This window comes from Haliotis rufescens, unplaced genomic scaffold, assembly GCF_023055435.1.
Source record: "Haliotis rufescens isolate VD_foot unplaced genomic scaffold, xgHalRufe1.0.p SCAF_2, whole genome shotgun sequence".
Classification (NCBI taxonomy): Eukaryota; Metazoa; Mollusca; class Gastropoda; order Lepetellida; family Haliotidae; genus Haliotis; species Haliotis rufescens.
The window spans coordinates 38,117,909-38,143,175 of NW_025963890.1; the positions used below are offsets into that span (position 1 = coordinate 38,117,909).

Below are 25,267 nucleotides of genomic sequence, written 5' to 3' on the forward strand. Positions count from 1 at the left end.
ATGCCCGCAAAAAGAAAGGTAGATTCTACTGTTTGTTTATACATTTTTTAAAAGCTTTTGATACTTTTAAGGGGGCACGGGTGGCCCAGTCGTCTAAGGCGCCGCGATTCGCTGTGCAGAATTGCGTCCCTTGGGCACGCCAGAAACCTATGATTGTGGGTTCGAATCCCAGTTTCTAGGTTTGTCAGCACCATACCCGTGCTCGTGGGTTTCACCGAAGTGGTAAACGTCTGAGACCTGCATCACTTCGGGCTTTCCTCCCACATTAAGCTGACACGCCGCGATATAACTGGAATACTGTTTAAAGCAGCGTTAAACCCAACTCACTCACTCACCAGTTTGACCGTACACGCGTACTTGCATTTCCTTCACATAGTAGGAAGTGAATACACACTGCGATTTAGAAAGGGATCAAATATAACAACTCGAACGAAGTGATCTTGACTACCAGTCGTCGGACTTTAATTTTTTGCGTGGAAGCCTCGGTGGCTGAGTGGGTTAGATCACTGACTTTGTGTGCTGGCGATTAGGTACCCCACTCCAGGAATGTGTGTTCGAGTCCCGGATAAGACGGAACCCCGAAAGTACTAGACTTTGTACTTAACAAAGAGAGTGTAGTCCTTAGTATTGCATTCGTTACATATTACGATGGTTTGGGGATTTTGATTAACATTGACATTATCCTTATACATGTGTTTGCTGAGCCTCAACACATCAACACAATAGTGGGTTAAAATAATGATAGTTTGCGGGAACCGTTCGACGCAACCAGAGATCCGACATATCCGAGTTAGAGGCAAATGGTTTTGACTGTGCGTGTTATGTCCTTTTTGATATAAAGGTCCAGATTTAATAAACCACTTATTTATTCATATGTACATACTTTGTCATGATGTATGTAAGCTGACAAGTCTACGGTAAATTTACAACGTCAACTACAGAGAATAACTAGTGTCGATTATCCGCCGAAACAGATTCCGTGGGTGCACAGGGGCAAAACAACACTGACAACCATTCAAATGGATCAGTCACACCAACACTTTTTTTCTAAAAAGGATAAGCATACGGGTAGCATCCGCCACACACACAATATGGATCAACATAAATTAAGTGTTTCTTTGCTACCTTGCGCCGCACAGCAGTACTCCTGAGATGCGACAGCAACCTGTAAAGAAAACAAAATCCAGTGACACAATAGCGTATTAACAGATTGAGTTGAGTCAACAGTTCAATTGGAAGAGGTGATTCATGGGGGAGAACTCACATTTTGTGGCAGAAACATCCCGTTCAGTCTACAGTTATTGCCATATTTCAGCTTCGTAAATTTCCATAAACCTTGCACAAATTGTGTCAGAAATAATCACAACGATATTGTTAATGATATTGTGTTTTGATAGTCGGTCAATTACAAATCAATACGCGAATATTGTTTTCCACACTAGCAGCACCATTCAAGGTATTTCAAGACGGCCTGAAACGAACGATTTGGGCCACACAAGGCAGCGGCTGACATTGTAAGCATCTATCTTCGACATCTATGATACACAATCTGTCAGGTAACACTTTGTAACCGTCGGATGCCCATTTATCGGCACTTACCAAAAAGCACCAGGTTCCTTTAAGGTACTCTCTCTCACACAAAACAACAACATTACAATACTCAGTCAGTTATCAGCGGTATAAGATACACAGATGTGTATGTACAATATGTACAGCTCTATAAAATATTGATTCACTATTCAGATTTAACTCGTAAACTCCGACATAATTAAAAATTCGACTGCATAATTTTTATATGATATTGTTATACACTTGTTTCAAGTATATATATTTCAACTGATGGCCTTCCACCCAACATGAAGTATTATTACTGTGCATAAGCACACAGTATCAGTTTACAAAATAGCAAACAATGCGGCAGATATTGCTTGTAAAGCAGGGTTTTTTCTTCTTTTAACAAACAGTGTAAAATGAACATGCACGCTTTGTATCCTTGGCATGCAGGGCTGATACATTATCCGGCCTTCTTACGCAGAAGTAGTCACCATGAAGCATTTATCCTGGTAGAGTAAGGTATATGTTGCCTGCATACCCAGCGATGGGTGACCTGTCTATTCATGCATTGAAGTGCATGGTTATTTATATAACCTGGTTAACACACGCACGTATAAAGGTAACAACTGTTTACCCTGCAACGATACTTGTGTCGTCACAAATAGTATAGCTTTGGGCATGTTAAGCCTCATTAGATAAGTTTTATGTCACAGTAAAAGCAAGTTGTCATGCAGTCCGACATCAACGAGAGTCCCATTTGTGCAATGGATGGTTTCGAACACATGTAATTAGGAACATAATCTCGTTCTCCTTCCTGGTCTGTGCAGCAGTGTGTCACAATGGCGGTGTTCGACAGTGCTGTGGTTTTCATTGCCAGTCTGAGCCTTGTTACAGGTAAGTATTGTCTTTAGTATACAGGTATCAGTACCAGCTATTTCTGTAATATTGATCTGTTAGTTTTTCTAAAATTGATTAGGACATGAGGTTACTTACAAGTATACCGACACAAAACGAGTCGCGTGAGTATCACTTGTCGATAGTGAGATACTCGTAGTGTCTCACCACCCAACATTCTCGTTTAACCTGCTGACCAGGCTTGTGATTGTGTTGATGTCAGCCATGATAGAATACTTACAGTATATACACATGACGAAAGGCAGATCTGCATCAGTATATTTATAATGTCACTTCACTGAATAGATCACAGGAGTTTAGTTTTGTATAGATGGCACTTGTTCAGGAAAACGAGTGTGAAGGATGTGGCAGTGTCTCATTTCTTTGGGGAAACATAACATTTCACAAACTCACTCATGGGAAGCCTATTCGGGTATGGTTCAGACAAATATTTATATTAACTGGAAAAAAATTGGTTCTCCTGCATTTCATTATTCAAGGCGTAGTGGCATTAATTAATGACATTGTGGACATAGTGTGTTGCATATAGATTACATGACGTCCTTATATTGATTCAAGATTCTTTATTTCAGTATTGGAGGCCTCGTGGCCCAGAGTACAATGCATTTATATCTAATTGATTTGTGGATCTCACACAATTGATATACAATTATTTCATGGTATGTGACGTAACACATAATACGTAATACATAATACACACTACCCTCATGGCCTATTCTACCTGCAGTGTTTATTGTACGATAAACAACTCCCACGCGTTCATTTCTTAAGTATTATACATTAAAGAAGTATGTTCGAAAGGTTTCAGGGTTATTTAAACCATGAGTGAACAATTATATTCATAAATAAAAAAAGATCTGATAATTAGCTTGATCGTCTTTAGAATGTGAGCTGGATAGTAAATTTGTGACGAAAGCATAATACTCGCCCTTAATATATTATCATCCAATTCAAAACCACTTCGGGGACACTTAAGACTGTCTGTGTCTCGATTAAAAAAAATGAACAAACAATAGTCCTTTTACAATCGTAACTATAGTGAGTAACACCACACACAACACTGACTTAAAACCCAACGCATAATAGCCTTGGCCTGTGTTTGTATATCCTGTTACCTCACCTTACGGTCATGTCTGGCTAAAAAAATTCTGACTGCTGCTAATGTGTTCATTGTATAATGTGAGCACATGTATTATCTAAAAAAACGTTGGATCTTTATAATTATATACAGAGTTGAAATGTTTCTCACGCAAATATATCACGCATTTTCTTATTTCATAAGAGGTCGCTCGGCTGGTCAAGCCATGCCCTGTGTATGGATAAGTTGCACTTCAAAATCATTGTTTTTACTGTATCCTCAACATGTAATATTATAATAAAAGTCATGTTGTAAATAACTTTGCCTAGAGTCCTATGCCAGAAGACGGTGGCTCATGGGCCAATCTGGCATTATTGACCTCCAGGTTCTATTGGTCTTAAGGTAAATGTCTTGGGCGGAACCAGCCTGGCTTTTCCCCTGTTTGACAATTTTAGCTATCTGTGTCCTTTTTGCTGGAGTATAGCACCCTTGTAACCCTTGTGTTTGTAGTCGGTTTCCACTACAACAATGTCCTTGTTGACACTCCATGGCGGGTGGGGAGCAAGGGTGTCGAATATATTTCTTTCATCATGGCTACCCCAATGTTCACTGGTTCTCGATCAAAGACAAGAAGACTTCATATTGACACACATAATGCAACATCTTCTGATGAAGATTCTGCACACATTGTTGATTCTTGGCCCCGTTTTCTTGTTGTAGAACTAGTTGATGGTGATCCCCTCAAAATGAACCCCTTTGTAGTTTCCAAATCCATAGAAGGTATATGTGGAAATGTTACAAATGTTACTCGTCTCCGTTCCGGCTCCTTACTTGTGGAATGTGCACGGAGACAACAGTCCCTAAATCTACTCCAAGCTCATCACTTTGCAAATACTGAGATTGTGCACAAAACTCTGAATTCATGTCGAGGCATTGTACGAGATCGTGCAAAATGCCTTTCAGACATGTCTGAGGAGGATATTGGAACAGAACTAAAAAATCAAGGTGTGACTTCTGTGAAGAGATTCACAAGGACAGATTATTAAAACTAGTACTTACCTTTTCACGTTTGCTCTCGCAAAGATTCCATCATCAATCAAAGCAGGGTATTTCAACATCGGAGTGGATGTATGTATACCAAATCCACTCCGTTGTTTCAAATGCCAACAGTTTGGACATGGTGCGAAATCTTGTCGAAACTCGCCCGTTTGTTCCCGCTGCAGTAAGACCCATGGAAGCACAGACTGCACAGATACAATCAAATGTGCAAATTGCAGCGGCGATCACATGTCCTCATATAAATCATGACCCTGTTATGAGAGACATACAAAGATTCTAAAAATCAAATACACCAACGACATTTCTTTCACAGAAGCAAAAAAATTATTATACCAAGAGTCACCCACCTCTTTTTCTGAGCTGACTTACTCTGCTGCAGTCTCCTCGTCTCCACTCGAAGCCAAACGGCTATTAACTGGGTTTCAGATGAACAGACCATTTTGTTTTCAATAAATTCTGACAAGACCAATGTTTCATCATCAGCTTCACAAACTGTAGTTTCTACAGAACCTCGGCCACAATCTGCACCGTCACCTGAACCTGTACCTGGAACTGTACCTATAACTGAAATGATGACAAGAAAAGAAAAGAAAAAAAGAAAGAATCAAAGGCCCTGAAACACATTGAGGTGCCTTTACCATTGACAGTACCTCTGGAGGTTCATTACTCCTTTGAACCTCTAGATATGGAAGTCACCCCATCTCCGCCAATACAACGGAGAGGGTCTTCCTCCGGCTCACGATCTCCAGTTGAACCCCCATGAGTTGCTCTGCTACCCTCATACAATGGATTTGTAGAGGACTTCGGAACAATTTTAATGATCTTCAGCTACTAATTCAAGATTTAAAACCATCAACAATTTGCTTACAGGAAACTTTCCTCAAAACCTCCGATAAGTTTGATTTACGGCAGGGGATAAAGCAACTGGAGGATCGTCTGTTATGGTGAGGCAGGGCGTCATTCACAGTCCTGTTCCTCTCAATGCCCCTCTTCAGGCTGTTGCGTAGCGTGTAACATTAAATATTGTTTTTACATTATGTTCATTGTATGTACCACCTTCGTACTCTCTTCGACAGTCTGATAGTCAAGCACTATATGACCAACTCCCTAAGCCCTGTGTTATCATGGGAGATTTAAATGGCCATAACCCTCTTTGGGGTAGTAATGACACGAATAATATAGGAAAGATACTTGAGGATTTTCTCTTGAATAATGATTTGTGTATTTTCAATGATGGTACTCACACATATCTATATCCTGCAACTGGCACGTTTCTTGTCTAGACCTGTCAGTTGTAGATTCTAATTTACTTCTGGAATTTGAATGGTCAGTCCAAGATGGCCTATGTGTAAGTGACCATTTTCCTACCATTTTACAATCTGTGACACCATCACGATGGAATTTTACTACGGCAAACTGGGCTTTATATGAAACCCTTTGCACTAATCATCTAAAACCTGATGGTTTTCTTGATGTTTCTGAACCTATAAAACATTTTTCTGATATCCTAAATAAAATAGCTGATGAATGTATTCCGAAGTCCTCTTCAAATCCTCACATACGTAAACTATGGTTCAGCAATGATTGCAAACTAGCTAGGAAGGCAAGGGAAAAAGCTGAACAATATTTCCGTCGCCATCCTATGGTCCACAATTTAAATAAATTTAAAATATTAAACGCTAAGGCACGGCGTACATTTAAACAAAAAAAGCGTCAGTCTTGGCAAAATTATGTCTCCAAGATAAATCCGCGTACGCCGATATCTAAGGTATGGAACATGATTAAGAAATCTTTTCCATTCATGAACTCAATACTGCCCTTGGGCAAGCTCATGACACTGCTTCAGTGTCTGATGATATACATTATCAACTCTTAAAACATTTACAGCAATCCTGTTTAGAAACCCTCTTGATGATATTTGATAAAATCTGGACGTCAGGAGAATTTCCTTCTTCATGGCGTGATGCTATAATAGTTACCATACCTAAACCTGGACGTGATCATACTGATCCTTCCAATTATCGACCAATTTCCTTGACTAGTTGCGTTTGCAAAACCATGGAACGCATGGTCAATAACAGATTAACCTGGTACTTAGAATCCAATAACTTAATCACAAATATCCAATGTGGATTCTGTAAAAATCGCAGTACCATTGACCACTTCGTTCGACTGGAGTCATTCGTTAAGTATGCCATTGTAAATAAGCAACATGCAGTGTCTATCTTTTTCGATCTAGAAAAAAGCATATGACACTACATGGAAGCACGGTATTTTAAAAGATTTACTTGACTTTGGATTGCGAGGACGTTTGCCTCAATATATATCCAAGTTTTTAACTGACAGACAATTTCAAGTCCGCGTGGGTTCTACCCTGTCTGGTCATTAAAATCAGGATCATGGTGTCCCACAGGGCAGCATTTAATCTGTAACGTTGTTCAGTATTAAAATAAATAGTCTTTCAAATGATAACTACCAACTGTATACAGAAGCTGTACACTGTCACAGATTAGCGTACGTAGTTGCTGGCATTTTCCTCCATCAGCCCAGCAATGACGACCAAAGTCATAAAGCAACCGTACATCATCCTGCAACATCAACTACTTCATGAAATTGTCACAGCAAATCAAAACGTCAAAGGCTTATGGTCTAAATGATATATCTGTCATATGAACAATCCAACATGAGCCCCCGTGGTGCTTTCAGGTGAGTGTATGTCCCCAGCAAACTATGGTGGTCGTAGGAGGCGACTGTCACTTACAGGATCTGGTGGACAGGCTCGGTGTTTGTCAGCTTGCTTTCCCTGGCGGCTTGCATCGTTGCACAGGACACTGGACTGTCTGGTTCAGACTGCCGTTATATAACTGGACTATTGTTAAGTGTTGCGTTAATCCAGACAACCAAACAAATCCAAAGAGGGGAAAGACATGAAGCATATGATCAGCCACGAATGGTCTGCGTACGATGCCAATAAAAATATGTGAAATACATTAAGCCGTATTTATTAGCCGAGGATATCGGACCGAGTGTCGGGAACTATCATCGCAAGACTGGAATCCGCACCAGAAGACAAGTTATAATTATCGTCCCTGTTTTGCAACAGATCCATCGACAGCGACGCTTCCGTTGGTGCCATACCTTACAGCCATGGAATTTGAGAAAATGGAGCCGAGTGTGGTTTAGCGATGAATCACGATTTCTTTATCACCCGAGATGGAATACAACGTGTTTATCGTCGTCGAAATGAGCGTTTTGCCACACATTGTGTGTATGAATTCGACAATTTCGGTGGCGGTAGTGTCATGGTGTGGGTGGTAAGATCCTACACCAGGAGATCTGATTTGGTTATGGCTCAGGGAAATGTGACAGCAAATCGTTACTTGAATCAAATTCTTCAACCTCACCTTCTTCCAATCATTCACCACCAGAGGGAGCTGTTTCAACAGGCGTGTCCGTGTACGTCAACGTCAAAACACGCCGCAGACACTCCCACAACTGGCCAAAGCGTTACAAACAGAATGGCGCAGAATTCCGCAGGACACAGTTCGTATTCTTATCCAGTCAGTGCCGAGGAGATGCAGAGCCGTGATTGCTGCCCGGGCGGTCACAGGAGATTAAATATATCGACTTTATTAGGTAAAATAAATTAATAAATTAATAAATTAATAATATATAAATACTAAAAATCGACCTGTGCGTTTCTTGTTTTGAAGAGTGTATTTGCCTGTATTCCTAGCGATGAGTTACCCGGATGGTTTAATAGCGACAAAGGCATAATACACGCGTACGCCCTAAATATAGTATTATACAATTCAAAACCACTTCTGGGACACTTTTGCCTGTGTCTCGATAAAAAGAAAATAACAAACGCCTACAATAGTCCTTTTACAATCATAACTATAGTGAGTAACACCACACATAACACTTAATCAAAACCCAACGCATAGTAGCATTGGCTTGTGTCTGTTTATTCTATTCGGTGTTTATTAGGTTTACCTTACGGTCATGTCTGGCTATACACTGTCTGACTGCTTATAATGTGTACATTGTATAATGTGAACACATGTATTATCTATGAATGCTACAAGTTGTGTCGGGTTCATGGGGTTTTATTAACTGATTTTTCAGATACGGCAATATTTGCAAAGGCGAAATTATGTCAATTTCTGCAGATATGAATTATGTACATTCCTCTCTGAATTTGGGTCAATCAACCTTTGCATAGTCCCACGTGGACTGAGAATTTGGGTGTTCCTCTAATTGTGGTGGGCGACCTATGTAGGTGAGTATGGGAAGGGCGAAGTCATGGGCAATATGAAAAAAGTTTCTTTGTGGCAATTGTGAGGTAAATTGAAATCCAGGTGTTGCGGATATATGTCACAATGTGTGGGAATACCGTTGTTTGGGTTATGAGATTGTTGTCTTTAACCCATTTGAACACGACCCTTTCTTGTCTTCCCACAAAGGATGGTGGGCATTAAAGTCACCAAGGATTATCAAATTTTGCCTACCATTTGAGCTTGTCGCGCGCGTTTGCTCTTCAGTGTTTGTTTCATGAGGAACCATGTGGTATGCGTTAACTACATGTATGCTTGTTCATTGCCTCTAGGCAGTTATAAGGAGATTTCTTGGATTTCCAACATTTGTGTTGGAGGTACTGCTTTCATTGACAAGGGTGATAAGTCCATCCGCCTTGTTACCAGTATTTTTCAGTCCTCTCTGAATTGGGTGTACCCAGCTAATGTGAATTTGGCTTTTTTGCTGAGTTTAGTTCTCGGTATTAGAATGACATGCAACTTTATCACCAGTTTTCTGACTAATGCATTACTGTTGTTAATCAAATCCATGATTACTAAGATAAGCTCTAATTGAGTTGTAGGACGTACCCTGTTTTGGAACTGTTTCTTCGCTCCTTTGTATTTGAGGATGTAGGTGGGTTTGACTCCTGCTTGTCATTTTTATCAACTTCATTTGTAATCTGAGCTTTTTGTTCAACATGAGCTAGTGTTTTCTTTGTCTGATTGATTTGCCTCAGTTTGAATAGTGAAGTCACGGGGTTTAAGTTGTGGGCTTGGGTCATTTTCCCCCTTGCTTTTTGCAGTGATTTTGTGTCTGTGATCATGAGGAGGTGGATCAGAGCTATCAGAATTGATGAATGGAAATACACTTAATTCAACTCTAGATGTACTTAAAAGTACTTCTCTGGGAAACATTAATGACTTAACACTTATACTCCTTCACCGTTATCTCGAATAAAAGAAAGTAAGTTATTTCTTGTGTGTTAACTAGTTGATCTGTGGGTTATTATTTCTATCAGTGATCGTTTGTGCTACGAAATCAACTATGGGAGTTTCCTTAGGAGGAGGTGTAGTGTCTTTTATAAACCTCTTATAATTTTGTGTTGCTTTAGATCAACTGTATAAAAATCTTAATTACAACTTTGTCCCCAACCTTGTGGTGGGACTGATCTATTACAAACAAAGCGATAAATTGATATGAGCACACGATAACTCCAAATATCAGATCACGTGACTACCCTTTCAGCCAATCAGCATGAAAGAAACAGTGTAAACTTCAAAGTATGAAATTATTAGAGTATGAACGTTCTTAGGCTGAGGACCAAACTCTATGGACGTCGGAGCTTGCAACAAAGTGAAAATCACTTCTTAAATATACCTTCTGCTTTTCCTCTCATGTCCAGTTCACTTTTCATCCATTTGATACTTTACATATGAGTGGATAATCAAATCATTGATGAACATAAACTAATCCACATGGTCGTTTCAATTCTAAGGCAATTCCATAATAGATTCAAGCAGTCAGTGATATGCGACTCAAGATTAACATCAAGATGCGTATGGAAATGTGTTTCTCCCCTTGGACAGTTTGGACTTACATATATCCCTAATATATCCCTACTCTGTGCTTTATTTGCTTGTTCTTCGTACCATTATTTGCTCTAGTCTTGTAATAGTAGAGTGGGTGCCTGGCAACTTTATACTGTATGCTTACATTACATATTACAAACGTGTAACACAGTACATAAATGTTGATACATGATACTGCATTATACACTTGATTCAGTATTGGTTGAAGGCTGGTATTATGACGTTCTTGGTGTAGAGCGTCGTCGCAGGGTCTTGTTCATACAGAAATAAATGGGCCTCAACACGAATTTGGGAGTGATCGTTAGCCTATGTTCTCCGAACACTTCGTGATGAGTAAAAAGAGAAGTATGTTCCTTGCAATAAACGTTAAAATTCGAACAAAACCCGGACGGAATACTACGGACAGTCGGTATTCAGATGCACACATACTTAACCTGTGCTTATAAGGTTACTCGACGGGCGTTTACAACCATCACATTATGAGACACAACTCACTTTGGACATCCAGGAGCATGGACACATCCGGGACACATCAATAGACGAACAATTGATTTTGCATCTTCAAGGAATTTCACCGCATCAATTGACATATGTGATTGCTCATAACAAGAATCTGATTATTATGCACTCAGCACACTCTGAATATAAGCTTTTACAAGGATAACATTCACACAGTGATACTTCAAATAACTAAAATTGAACAATGACTTTGAGTTGACATGGCTCATTGTTATACACAACAGGATTAAAGAGGGGTGTAATTTGAAAGAGAAGACCATGGATCATGATCAGGAGCTGCTCTGTACACATTTTACGAGAGGTATAAATCGCATACACCACAAGCTGATATAGTTCCAGTTACAATGAACTAGGTCGTGAATTGTGACTACTTGTGTCAGAAATAAAGCCAATTCTATCTCAGGAAGCCTCGTGTGTGTTTATTCCCATCATGGATGGAGACGAGATCAAACGTCCTGGTCACTTTTTAATAGACAACAGACTTCGCGTGAACTCCACAGTGACTGCCCCTCGGTAAAGGTTGTTTCAAGGATACACCTCAATGTGTCTTGGAAGCCACAGTGCCTGTGGGAACAATATCGATATATCTGGTGGAGAGTATATATGGCCACCTGCACACGAGCACATGATTGCCTGGCCAGGGTTCAACAGCTCCCACCAAGGAGTAATTCCATATTATTACCAGTTGAGGTCCATTCTCCTCTGTCCTGATGTGTCCAGGTGGCGGTCTCTCCCAGAGAACTGTTTAATATAACACGCAACGTCAGACAACAAACAGTGTCAATTGTCCGACGAAGCAGATTACATGGGGCAAAGGGCAAAATAGAGGTGAAAATTATGTGAATGGATCACTGAAAATCAGTGTTAACGAAAAATGTAAGCGTATATTACCGTACCGGTAGCATGCGCCATGTACACGATTTCAATAAAAAAAAGTTAGTGTTTGTTTTTTCCATGGCCGCACATTAATACTCCTGTCTTGCGAAGGCGGCCTGAAAACAAACCAATCAAGTGATGGAACAGTAAGTCTTGTGACACCTAAGCATATTTGCTGATTTTGTTGAAACTAAAAAATACATTTTGAATTGCGTCTGCTGTGTATAAATGCAGAGATTCTGCCTATATGTAAAAGACTCGTTTCCCTTTTACGGGAAATATCCCAAGAACAGTAAATACAAAGATTTAATCCACAGACAATGACGAAAAAATGTCCCGAGAAGGAGATTGCAGCTTGGTCCGAGAACAAAGGTATCACGGCAGGTTATGAGTTCGATTACAACATATAAAAACTTGCATAGTTTTTTATCTCGTGATATTTGTACATCACTGAAGAGAGGACGTGAAAGGACCATGTGCACTAAGGGAAAGAAGTTTGTTTGATTGTTGTTTACAGCCGCACACTGCGATATTACAGCTATATGACGGCGGTCTGTAAATAATCGAATCTGGAGAAGACAATCCAGTGATTGACATCACGAGCATCGATCTGTACAAATTGGGATACGATGACGTGTGTTAACCAAGTCTTCGATCCTGACCACCCGATCCCGTTAGGTACCTCTTCCGGCAAGCATGAGTTGCTGACAACCTTTTCTCTATCTGGATCCTCACGGGTCAGGAGCCCGGTGACATTAATGGCTGCACGAACAACGACACACATGCACGAACGCTACACATGTTCATTAAAACGTGTTATCTCTGTAAAATACGTGTTAGTAGAACGTTTTGAGGATTTGGCGTATCCAAATAGCTCCATATATGCACTAACCAACCTACATGTACATGTACTAAAATATAGCCCTAGGCGCCCTAGCCTCAGTGGCGTATTTTAAATAAAAAGAATACCATATTTTTAAGTATAACTGAACACACGATTACTATGTTGTCCTGTTATGATGCCGCAATAGTGTCGCAATCCTCTGACAGCCTATCATCAAATGGCGATTAATAAAAACATGAACACCTTTCGCGACAGTGCGGAAAACACATTATTACGATGTTAGTGCTACACAAGTGCTGGGAGAAATTCCTCCTGAAACGTAACGTAGTTATACACATCTAAGTCTGCAATCATTGCTTGTCCGAGGTTTCGAAAATTGAAATAATAGCATATTAGGTTATTCCCTCGTGGTGAAAATGACGAGATGTTTAAAAGCAATGTCGGTATGTAGTAGTCCCAATAAATATGTAGTATTCTGTTACGAATAATGTCAATATTATTTCAGAGTGCTAACTGATCATGAGATATATGTCGATAAGTGATCTGTCTTAACCCAGTGCTGTTATAAATTGAAAACATCATAAATTCAAAAAATAAATACACAATGGAGTTACATCGCTGCAAGCGTATATACACCATACAGTAGATGTTCAGTGAGCGTAACGTTTAACACAGTTTGCCAGGGTATTTCACTTCCTCGTTGTTCAACATGGCTGGTGTCAGGATACCCATTGTGGGGCGATAGGAGGATGGATACAGCTGACATGGGGTGAGTAGATCAGATTGGTTTATTACGATGACGAAACATGTTTTATAACTGCGTCATATCATCTTTGCTCCAGGGTCAGATCATCTCTACCCCAGGGTCATATCATCACTACCCCAGGGTCACATCATCTCCACTACAGTGTCAAATCATCTTTACTTCAGGCTCATATCTCTACCCCAGGGTCATATCATCACTGCCCCAGGGACACATCATCTTTACAACAGGGTCATATCATCTCCACACCGGGGTCACATCATCTTTACTTCAGGGTCATATGATCTCTATTCCAGGGTCATATCATCTCTATTCCAGGGTGATATCATCTTTACTACAGGGCAATATCATCTCTATCCCAGGGTAAAATCATCTTTACTTCAGCGTCATATGATCTTTACTACAAGATCATACAATCTTTACTTCAGGGTCATATCATCTCTATCATAGGGTCACATCATCTTTACTTCAGGGTCTTATCATCTCTATCATAGGGTCATGTCATCTTTATTTCAGGGTCATATCTTCTCTATCCCACGGTCACATCATCTTTACTACAGGGTCATATCATCTGTACCCCAGGGTCATATCATCACTACCCAAGGGTCATATCGTCTCTGTCCCAGGGCCATATCATCCTTAGTCCAGGGTCAGAACATCTCTACCCCAGAGTCACATCATCTTTACTCCAGGGTCATATTATCTCTAGCCCAGGGTCATATCATCTGTACCCCAGGGTCATATCATCTCACTCCCGGGTCACATCATCTTTATTCCAGGGTCATATCATCTCTACGCCAGGGTCATATCATCTTTACTCCAGGGTCATATCATTCCTACCCCGGGGTCTTATCATCTCTACCCCAGGGTCATGTCATCTCTACTCCAGTGTCACATTTTCTTTACCACAGGGTCATATCATCTTTACTTCAGGGTCATATCATCTTTACTTCAGTGTGATATCATCTCTATCCCACAGTCATATCCTCCTTAGTCTAGGGTTAGAACATCTCTACCCCAGGGTCACATCATCTTTATTCCAGGGTCATATCATCTCTACCTAAGGGTCATATCATCTCTACCCCAGGTTGATATCATCTCAACCCCAGTGTCATATTTTCTTTACTGCAGGGTCATATCATGTCTATCCCAGGATTATATCATGTCTACCACAGTGTCATATCATCTGTACTACAGGGTCATATCATCTCTACCCCAGGGTCATATCATGTCTACCCCAGGGTCATATCATCTCTACCGGAGAGTTACATGTTCGTTACTACACTGTCATATCATCTCTACGCCAGGGTCATATCATCTCTACCATGGTGTCATATCATCTCTATCCCAGGGTCATATCATCACTACCCCAGGGTCATATCATCTTTATTCCAGTGTCATATCGTCTCAATCCAAGGGTCATATCATCTTTACTCCAGGGTATCTCTACCCCAGGGTCATAACATCTCTAACCCAGGGTCACATCATCTCTACGCCAGGGTCATATCATCTGTACCCCAGGGTCATATCATCTGTACTCCAGGATCATATCATCTTTACTACAGGGTCATATCACCGTCACATACCATGTCATCTCAAACCAATGGCCATATCACCTTTACTCAAGGGTCATATCATATCTACCTAAGGGTCACACCATCTCTACGCCAGGGTCATATCATCTCTATCCCAGGGTCATATCATCTGTATTCCAGGATCACATCATCTTTACTACAGGGTCATATCATCTGTACCATTCCATATCATCCCAAACCAATGGCCATATCACCTCTACTCAAGGGTCATATCATATCTACCTAAGAGTCATAACATCTCTACCACAGGGTCATATCATCTGTACTCCAGGATCATATCATCTTTACTACAGGGTCATATCATCTGTACCATACCATATCATCTGAAACCAATGGCCATATCACCTTTACTCAAGGGTCATATCATATCTACCCCAGTGTCATATCATCTTTACCCCAGTTTGATATCATCTCTTCCACTGGGTCATATCATCTTTACTACAGGGTCATATCATGTCTTTCCCAGGGTCACATCATGTCTACCACAGGGTCATATCATCTCTACCGGAGGGTCACATGTTCGTTACTGCACTGTCATATTATCTCTACCCCAGGGTCATATCATCTCTACCCCGGTTTCATATCATCTCTATCCGAGGGCCATATCATCACTACCCCACGGTCACATCATCTTTACTCCAGGGTCATATCATCTTTACCCCAGGGTCATATCATCTCCACCCGCGGGTCACATCATCTCTACGCCAGGGTTATATCATCACTACCCCAGGATCATATCATCTCTACTCCAGGGTCACATCATCTTTATTCCAGGGTCACATCATCTCTACCTGAGGGTCATATCATCTCTACCCCAGGTTGATATCATCTCAACCCCAGTGTCACATCTTCTTTACTGCAGGGTCATATCATGTCTATCCCAGGATCATATCATGTCTACCACAGTGTCATATCATCTCTACTACAGGGTCATTTCATCTCTACCCCAGGGTCATAACATCTCTACCCCAGGGTCACATCATCTTTACTCCAGGGTCATATCATCTCTAGCCCGGGGTCATATCATCTTTACCCCAGGGTCATATCATCTCCACCCGCGGGTCACATCATCTCTACGCCAGGGTCACATCATCTTTATTCCAGGGTCATATATCATCTCTACCTAAGGGTCATAACATTTCTACCCCAGGGTCATATCATCTATATCCCAGGGTCATATCATCTGTACTCCAGGATCATATCATCTTTACTACAGGGTCATATCATCTGTACCATACCATATCATCTCAAACCAATGGTCATATCACCTTTACTCAAGGGTCATATCATATCTACCCCAGTGTCATATCATCTTTACTACAGGGTCATATCGTATCTACCCCAGTTTGATATCATCTCGTCCACAGGGTCATATCATCATTACTACAGGGTCATATCATGTCTAACCCAGGGTCATATCATGTCTACCACAGGGTCATATCATCTCTACCGGAGGGTCACATGTTTGTTACTGCACTGTCATATCATCTCTACCCCCGGGTCATATCATCTCTACCCCGGTTTCATATCATCTCTATCCGAGGGTCATATCATCACTACCCCAGGGTCATATCATCTCTACCCCAGTGTCATATCATCTCTACCCCAGGGTCACATCATCTTTATTCCAGGGTCATACCAACTCTACTCCAGGGTCATATCATCTTTATTCCAGGGTCATATCATCACTACCCCAGGGTCATTCCATCTTTACTCCAGTGTCATATCGTCTCAATCCAAGGGTCATATCATCTTTACTCCAGGGTCATATCATCTCTACCCCAGGGTCATAACATCTCTACCCCAGGGTCATATCTCTACCCCAGGGTCACATCATCTTTATTCCAGGGTCATATCATCTTTACTCCAGGGTCATAACGTCTTTACTCCAGGATCATATCATCCCTACCTTGGATGTCCTGTCATGCCGACCCCGGGTTCTTGTTATCCCGATCCCAGGTTCATGTGAGCCCTACCTCGGGTTTCCATCGTCCCTACCCCAGAATCCAGGGTCCTTCAGTCGTTACATGTACCTCATATTTACATGTATCATTCATGCTGTGGACCCCTGGATCCAGTCATTCATACCCGAGGTTCACGTATCCTTACCCCAATATCCAGTCTTGCGTGCCCCGTATAAAGCCAATGATGTCCAATGGCAAGGCACACTGCCTCTCATGAAATGTATGGCATTTCGATATAATATTGAATATTCATTGTAGTTGCTTAACTTCGTAAGAGAATCATATTAATTTATTATCTATAATTACATATGATGTGGTACCAAGTTTGCATTTGTGTGTTTGAATTTAAAGTGAACAAACACTTTGCATTTTTAGCCTCAATGCTGCGAGTTTATAATGGGCTCTGTGTGTTTCATTGTCCTCTCTCCTCGGTTTACTGCACCATGAACTCGCCCCGATGTTAGGTCTAATTTGTGAATATATACAGGAGGTACATTGTTGGACACGTATTGCTCACTCAGTATATGAACAGGGAGTGTAACGTCAATCATTGTAAAACGTGGGTATTTCACTTCGTGGATGTTCAACGGGGTTGTTGGGATACTCGGGATGTGGCTATCTCAAGCTTATTATAAGGTTATGTGGTAGTAGATATACTCTTACAAAAGTACGGGATACTCGGAATTAACTTACAATTTCCCCAAATGTACCACATATTAGTTCCTCGTGATAGTTGTATGATAATAATGAACGAATTGGAAATACAATACAACCGGTAGTGAAGTATGACAGAAGGTGTTATGACCGACAACGATCTTGGAGGACGATACGGGTAAGCTCGTAAATTTCAAAGCTGACGTTTTTTTATCAGTTATTCGTAATATATCGACGAACTGCCAAACATTTACTCATATGAGTCTCCAAGTGACGATTTGAGGAGTCTGTCCCACACGCCTTGCAGCGTCTTTCCAAGTTCAGCCAACATGTTGGGCGGCCTATGATGTTGATGCATACGTCTCCCTACCATGTCCCAGACGTGTTCAAATGGGGGAAAAGGTCTGGGCTCATTGCTGGCCATGGCATTCTATTGATGTTGTGCCGCTGGAGGTGAGTATTGACGATTCGTGCACGGTGAGTACGGGTGTTGTCATCCTGAAAGACAAAACGTCGACCCAAACGCCTTGCAAACGGGGACAACAAAGTGACCCTTCCTTCGGCACAGTATGGAGTTAGATCGTTCGCTCAGTCAAAGTGACGCCAATCCACACAAACACCTATCGTAATTTTTGATGACATTTTCTTTCACTTGTTTAACTTGAGACACTCTTTGGACCATTATACACCGTAAGAACCATATAATATCCAATCTGAAAGTGCAGCTTGACCTCCAAATAATCTTCTTCTGACGACAGAATTGTATATAAAGACAATAATTTCAATGTAGGTTCAGAGTCAATGTTTCATGATTGAAAAGGATAGTTTTTCTGATGTGGCCGATGGAGGGTGAACATCAAATATCAAGTGTACCAGAATGTCAAATGCTGTTCTCTGACAATGAGTCAGCACGGATAGTTTAATAGTACATAACTGAACCCGAATACTAGTGGATAAAATCACGATATCTTTCTCAAATCCAAACAAGTCATAAAAATTAGCCAATGGAAGTTATGGGATCCCAAGCTCGTTTCCAATGCATATCGGGTTTGTGTCCGGGCTGGAAATACTGTTTCCTTACCAATATTTTAGAGATAATAAAACCTAAAAATACAACATATATTCAGCTGGTTTAATTTGGTTGACCATTAAATATTATCGCTGAAACGTCTTCAATACTTGTTCTTTTTTATGTTCATGTGTTCTGAAGTAATTTAACTACGCAGGTGTCTTATGTGTACCTATATATTTAAAGAGGGGCTATTTGTGGGATGTTTTGCATTTCCAGCAAAAGCGTTTTGCCTGCCATATGTAAACATACATAAACATGTTAAATTTGATATCACACTGTGAAATGTGTAACTGTCCGAGAAGCATATGATACTAATAACAGGGTCTAGACCAAAAGCGAAATGGGTACCTTTGTTGTTGTGAGTCGAGAAAAATTGTGTTCAAGACGATAACACCATAGATTAACATATGATGAAAGTTCACACAATTTATTAGGTTAAATACGCTTGTTCATAATGTGGAACAAAATGGACAAATAAGAACAACGTTTTCCGAATTAAGCATAAAGCGCACAGAGCATAACTGTTTTGTGAATTGTGAATTGTGAATAATACACAACAATGCACTATTATGAGCATTGTTTTTATTATCATTAATCAAATCAAAATACATAAATGGAGCGAAGAGGATTTGGGTGATCCTGGTACATTTTGGCTGGTTAGACTCATCATCAGTTCAGGGTTCTTGATCCTTCCACACACAGCACAGACAGCGAATTGGACTTCTCCAAGGAAACACTGCATAGCTGAATCCACCAAGAACTTGCAGGAGAATGTGAAGACACCCCACATTGCAGCCTTCTGCATTGCCCAGAGTCTCAGAAGGGCTGTATTCCAGGCAACAGACGCTGGTACTCCTCGAATGTCAACGGATTGTGAGGTTCCAAACCTGAGGCATCCCGAACCATGGGGAGTCGGACAACTTGGTACTTGGGATGCAAGCGGGACATTTCGTAAGCGAGGCCCGCATATTTGCCTGAATCTGACAATCACATTAATGTCAAAAGGGACAGAGAATTCAATTTGTGACATGATTTCATTGGACGAGATCAGATTTGTTGGCCTGGATACGGCTTAGGCTATATATGGTCCCATTCCAAAAGAATGATATAATTATCGTTTTCCATGACGACCTCTACATATTCTGGATTGGGCCATGGATGGACCGATGAGTCAAAATCAAAAGCATGGCGAAGACGATAATAAGTGATCTAGATAGTCTCGACAGTCTCAATCAATGCATGGCATTATCTGCATTTTACATATACAAACTGATGCAAAGTCACACATTGACGGTTTCAAGTTGGAAGTGACAGGACCTGAGCTGCAAACAGAAATCCTACTGTTTAATTTTTCAGGCCAACCGACTTTTTGCAAGCACCAACACTAAAAACACCGAGCCTGCGATTATTTGATATGGCTTGGATGACACTCATTTCTGTACTGTCACAAAAATCAACATTGGCATTGAGACTATGTCCTTAATCCTTGGCTTGCAGTTAATAGCAAAACGTGTTCATAAATTGTAGGGAACAGGTGAATTAGGGGTGAGAACGTCTAAGATACAATATCTTATTCGGAATAGGAAAACAACTATTCTAGATATTTCTCTTAAAATACAGATTTGAAAAGCTAAAGGGTGGGAGTGGCACCTGACAGTCAATTGACAACACTGTCTATTTTTGGTGTTTCACTAGATAATTGTATACAATAATATATTTTGCACAATTCCCCACTCTCACAAATGATTCATAAATCGGAGATGAAAACACGATGGTTGTAATGACTTATATGATCCTGCCATTCTTAATGACAGTGACGCGTTGTCATTGATATCCTGTAAAACGTGTAAGTTGACGGTTTCACAAACGCAACCAGTGTGGAGTGAACAGAAAACTATCCAAGAAACAGATATACTTAGAACCTATTATCACTGGACACAAAACAAGTCGTGTGTGCGTCTCAACACCCGACATTACTTCCTGTTTACGACCCGTGAAAATCCGAGGTAGAATACGTCTTAAGCAAACAATGCTTGCTGTATAAAGCGACTAAGAAGTGACTAACGGGATCGAGTTGTCAGGCTCGCTAACTAGGTTGATGCATGTCATCGTATCCCTATTGCGCGGATCGATGCTTATGATCACGATGTCAATCACTGGATTGTCTGGTCCAGACTCAACCATTTACAGACCGCTGTCATACAGCTGGAATATTGATGAGTGCGGCGTTAAACAACAAACAAACAAACAAAACAAGCAAAACTTCCTGTTTACATTTAATAATCACCGGGCTTGTTACTGAGTGGACGTCAGCCACTACATAATATTTACAGTGTAATCGAATAAAAAACAGATACACATGAAGGAAGAATTTCATCAAAATATTTATAATGTCACTTCACTAAATAGGTCACAGAAGTCTTGTTTTGTGCAGCTCTGTGGGTCAACATGTTTACGTACAAAACGCCCAGAATATATATAGTATTATCGAAATCAAAACGTCAGTGGATCAGGGACATTTCTGCCTGTGTCTTGCATTGATTAAAAGAAAATGAAAAAAAACCACCTACAAAAGTCCTTCAACAGTCGTAACTATAGTGAGTAACACCACACTCTGGATCAAAACCAATCTCATGCCAGCATTGGCGTTTGTTTATTCTTTCAGTGTATGGTTTTCCTTATGGTCATGTCTGACTGCAACTGCACATCAATGAATGCCTTAAACAGTAATATTCTTCCTGGTGCACGGTATAAGCAAGTGAGTTGCCATGATTGGGAAGAGCCTAACTTAGCGTTGGTTTATATCTCTCATCGTTGTAAAGAAAATCAAGTGAACTTTTTATCAGCCTGTTTAGTAGATTCCTAATAACCACATGCTACATCTGAGAATAAGGCTATACACGACTGATGGCGTGATAGAAAACGTGTTGAAATGCATAATATTGATTATAACGCCATTGTATATCTGTCATACAACACGCGCTTATCTGTTCTGATGACTATTACCATCAACGTTGTAGCATCATTTCTACATGTAAAGCTTTAAGGAGATATGATAAAGTTATATCATATCCGTTCAATTTAAGTAAGTAATGTTCCATGACATAATCCACTGGTCAAAATCGTAGCGCTATTACAGTTCCGGCAGACATGTCCTATTATGTGGATCTTAGTGAAATCATAATTGTATGTCTTGCCTGGGTGTGAAACATTTGTGCTCACATGTGAGTCATATTTGCTAATGTTTGGTGAGCAACATCTGTGTTGTGATGTGACTTGACGTCATGTTATGTCGCTTCGGATTATATACATATATTAACAGGCCATTTGCATATTCCGTTGGTGTGCAATTTCATTTCACAAGCTTACAACGTTACTATTTCAAGATGGTGATTTTCGACGAATAGAACCTTGAACCTATGTAGGTTATGCAAGTGTCATCATGGACTTGCCATTGGCAATGTGAGGCGTCAAGAATGGAACCTGGAGTGGATGCAAGATCCGTTCGATCTACTTGTAATTGAATTCAGCACTGATCTCGACAAGATGATAAGCTTGAATTATGATAACGCAATTAGAAAATGTTTTCAAGAAACCTTTCTCTCTTAGGGAGGAATACCGTGCTAAAATCACTAATTCTACCAAAGTGTAACCATTAATTTTCATCTCCAGATCCACCAGATACTAAGCTTATACGTTTTCAAAAAAACGCGTTTCTTATTCATTTAAGAATAAGCCAAAGTCAAGGGAAAGGCCAACAACCCGGCTGAGCACTTATCATCTATCAGCAGCAACAGAACTTGCAGCAAAGTATTCCAAAGAAAAACATGCTTATGCCTAAGATATCAAAAGGGCCGCAAGCAAGCATCTGGTATACAATATGCCATTTACTGTGAGTTTGGTGATGCAATGCAGCATAGGAAAGGCACTGCCCCTGGTCTTGACACAACCAGGTACGAGATACTGACAAACCTACCTGATCAAACAAAGAGCTTACTCTGGAAAATAAAATAAAAATGCTCAAACCGGCAGTACCTAGCCGCAGTATTTCTGGACTTTGACATGGTATGACGGACTCCACACAAAACTAGCACAAAATGGAGTAGAGGGGAACATGGCAAACGTCATACACAGCTTCCTACAAGACAGGTCGCTATCAGTTAAATAGGGAACAGTCAATCTGATCCTATGTCACTGAAAAATGGCACCCCACAAGCCAATCCGGGGTAGAATAGGTCTTAAGCAACCTATGCTTGCCGTAAAAGGCGACTATACGAAGCAAGAGGCGACGAACGGGATCGGGTGGTCAGGCTAGCAGACTTGGTTGATGCATGTCATCGACCCCAGTTGCGTGTATCGATGTTCATGTTGTCAATCGCTGAATATACAAACCTATCGGATCTCCCAAAGCCACGTGAAGCCCATTTCTGGTGTCCCAATGGCCCCGCCGTCATATTGCTGGAATATTGCTAAAAGCGGCATAAACCATACTCCTCACTCCTAAAGCCAAGAGATGCAATAGCGAAGGCCAGACTAACTCTATTTATGAGATATGGAAAGGTACTCGAACGTATATAAAAAGAGCAGCCAAAGATAAAAATGAAATTATATCAATATACGAAAATAGATGTCATATCAATGCAAAAACAGAAATTCTATGAATACCAGATCTAGAACTCGCAATAGATATGTGTACCCTACCAACACACATGAGTCCCAATGAGGGACAGGTCAGTCGAACTTGCTAAGGCAGAAAGCAACCCCTGAAACACAGAGACAAAAACAACAACTACCACACCGCATCACCGTTTCTGTAAGCAACATTACTTTCGGCGAACTGTGTTGCTAAGGCGAATGTATACCCGACCCTTTTGTGATGGTGATACAATAATCTGGGATAGGGGAATGTTTATGATGTTTGTATTTGGTTTATCAAAACTCAGAGAGCCTACCCTTATTTGTTCATCGTAGTATAACAAATAAACAACAGTGTGATATGTTTCGTTCATTTTGGAGCAATAAAATATCTAATGAAAGACTAAGGTGACATTGAAGGGTGTTCCACGCTTTGTGACAGTAGCGGTATTGAGTTGAATGAGATCACAACAGCAAATTTTATGTGACAAATATGCAGGTGGATAGATGGGAAATTGAAATCACATTCTACCCTCGTGTTTGGTTGTCCAAATGTTTTTACAACCTATAAATAGGCCCATCGCCTCACATTTAACCCAGAGTATTTTTTTATGAACAGCAAAAACCGCGTGTCGGACCTTTTGTATACATTTTAGGCGAGTGTATTTGGAATTTATATAACTCAAAAGGAGTAGAAAATGATTAATTAATTATCAGCAGGGATGTTCCTAATATATGGTTTGTGTATGTGGTGTAGGTCTGAGTGGTATTCACATATTGTGGAATCATTGTTTTTATGTTCATATTTTCAGAGAGCCGTGATCATAGTAACTCTACACTTCAGCATAGGTGTTCTCGAAAAAACAAGTCGTAAAAATAATTCTATGATGCTATTCTGGTTGTTATACTGTTCTTTGTTGACAGGTGTTTTATTACTCGTGTATGCCAGATGTCTGCACAAAATTTTAGATGCGCAATAAACCTCTAACAAATCATACCATGACCACAAGAAGTCGAATATATTACACCCCGTAGAAGATCCGGTCATAACCCCACATGGGTTTCCGTGACGTATCCATTAAACAGAGGGTGATGAACATATCCCTGAGGTACACCAGCTGATAAGTGTTTTGTGTTTAATGCCTGACCATTAATTATTACTCTCTGTAATCTTTTGCATAAATTTCCATTGATGCCCACTAGTACACTGTATCCAATTTGAATACTATAATCGCTTGTGCCATACCTACATCACACAATACCGCACTTACTTCCTTATCATTATCTAAAGCAGTAACTGTCTCGTTGTAAAGGTTCGTGAGTTCAGTTATGTGACGACAAACTCTTCGAATGTCTCCGAAAATTGAATTGAAAACAAGTCTGTACAGTATACAAATATGTTAATGTCACTTTTTCTGAAAAGGTGTCATTTTCACATATCAGGAAATGCAGCATTGCGATCGGCAAATTAAATAAATCAGTAACATTTGGAGATAAGATGTAAGCGATCATTTTCATAAATCTGTTTCCAATACCATCAGGTATATACGTAGTGAAAGCTACTGACAACAAGACGTCACTCACATTTTCCTGAGAGAAAACGATAATCACATAGCGCATGTCGCATAATCTGTTAAAGAGGAGGGACTATCTGGTTTGTCAGCCTGTGTATGTTCACAACACTGCACAAAAGTACTGGCTATTTCAACATCTATATAATAAACAGTAGGAAAATGTATTGGCGGAAAAGAAGACTTACAAGATGCCATGTTTAAATTCCCCGTAAACTGTTTATTGTTGCCTTTTTCATCTTCCCAATCTCCTTTTGCCAATAGTCTGAATATATTAATT

At 40.4% G+C, this 25,267-nt stretch overlaps 2 protein-coding genes across 2 annotated transcripts in view; both read left to right on the plus strand.

Moving 5' to 3' along the window:
- The window catches only part of LOC124151046 (multiple epidermal growth factor-like domains protein 10), a 192,372-nt gene that overhangs the window by 15,844 nt on the left and 151,261 nt on the right, over window positions 1-25,267 (plus strand). The window lies entirely within an intron of this gene.
- LOC124128987 (receptor-type tyrosine-protein phosphatase epsilon-like) overlaps window positions 2,157-25,267 on the plus strand; it is a 116,684-nt gene continuing 93,573 nt past the window's right edge. The window contains exon 1 of the mRNA XM_048399913.1: window positions 2,157-2,448. Within this exon, the coding sequence (XP_048255870.1) occupies window positions 2,394-2,448 (55 nt within the window). The 5' untranslated portion in view covers window positions 2,157-2,393. The remainder of the gene's footprint in view (window positions 2,449-25,267) is intronic.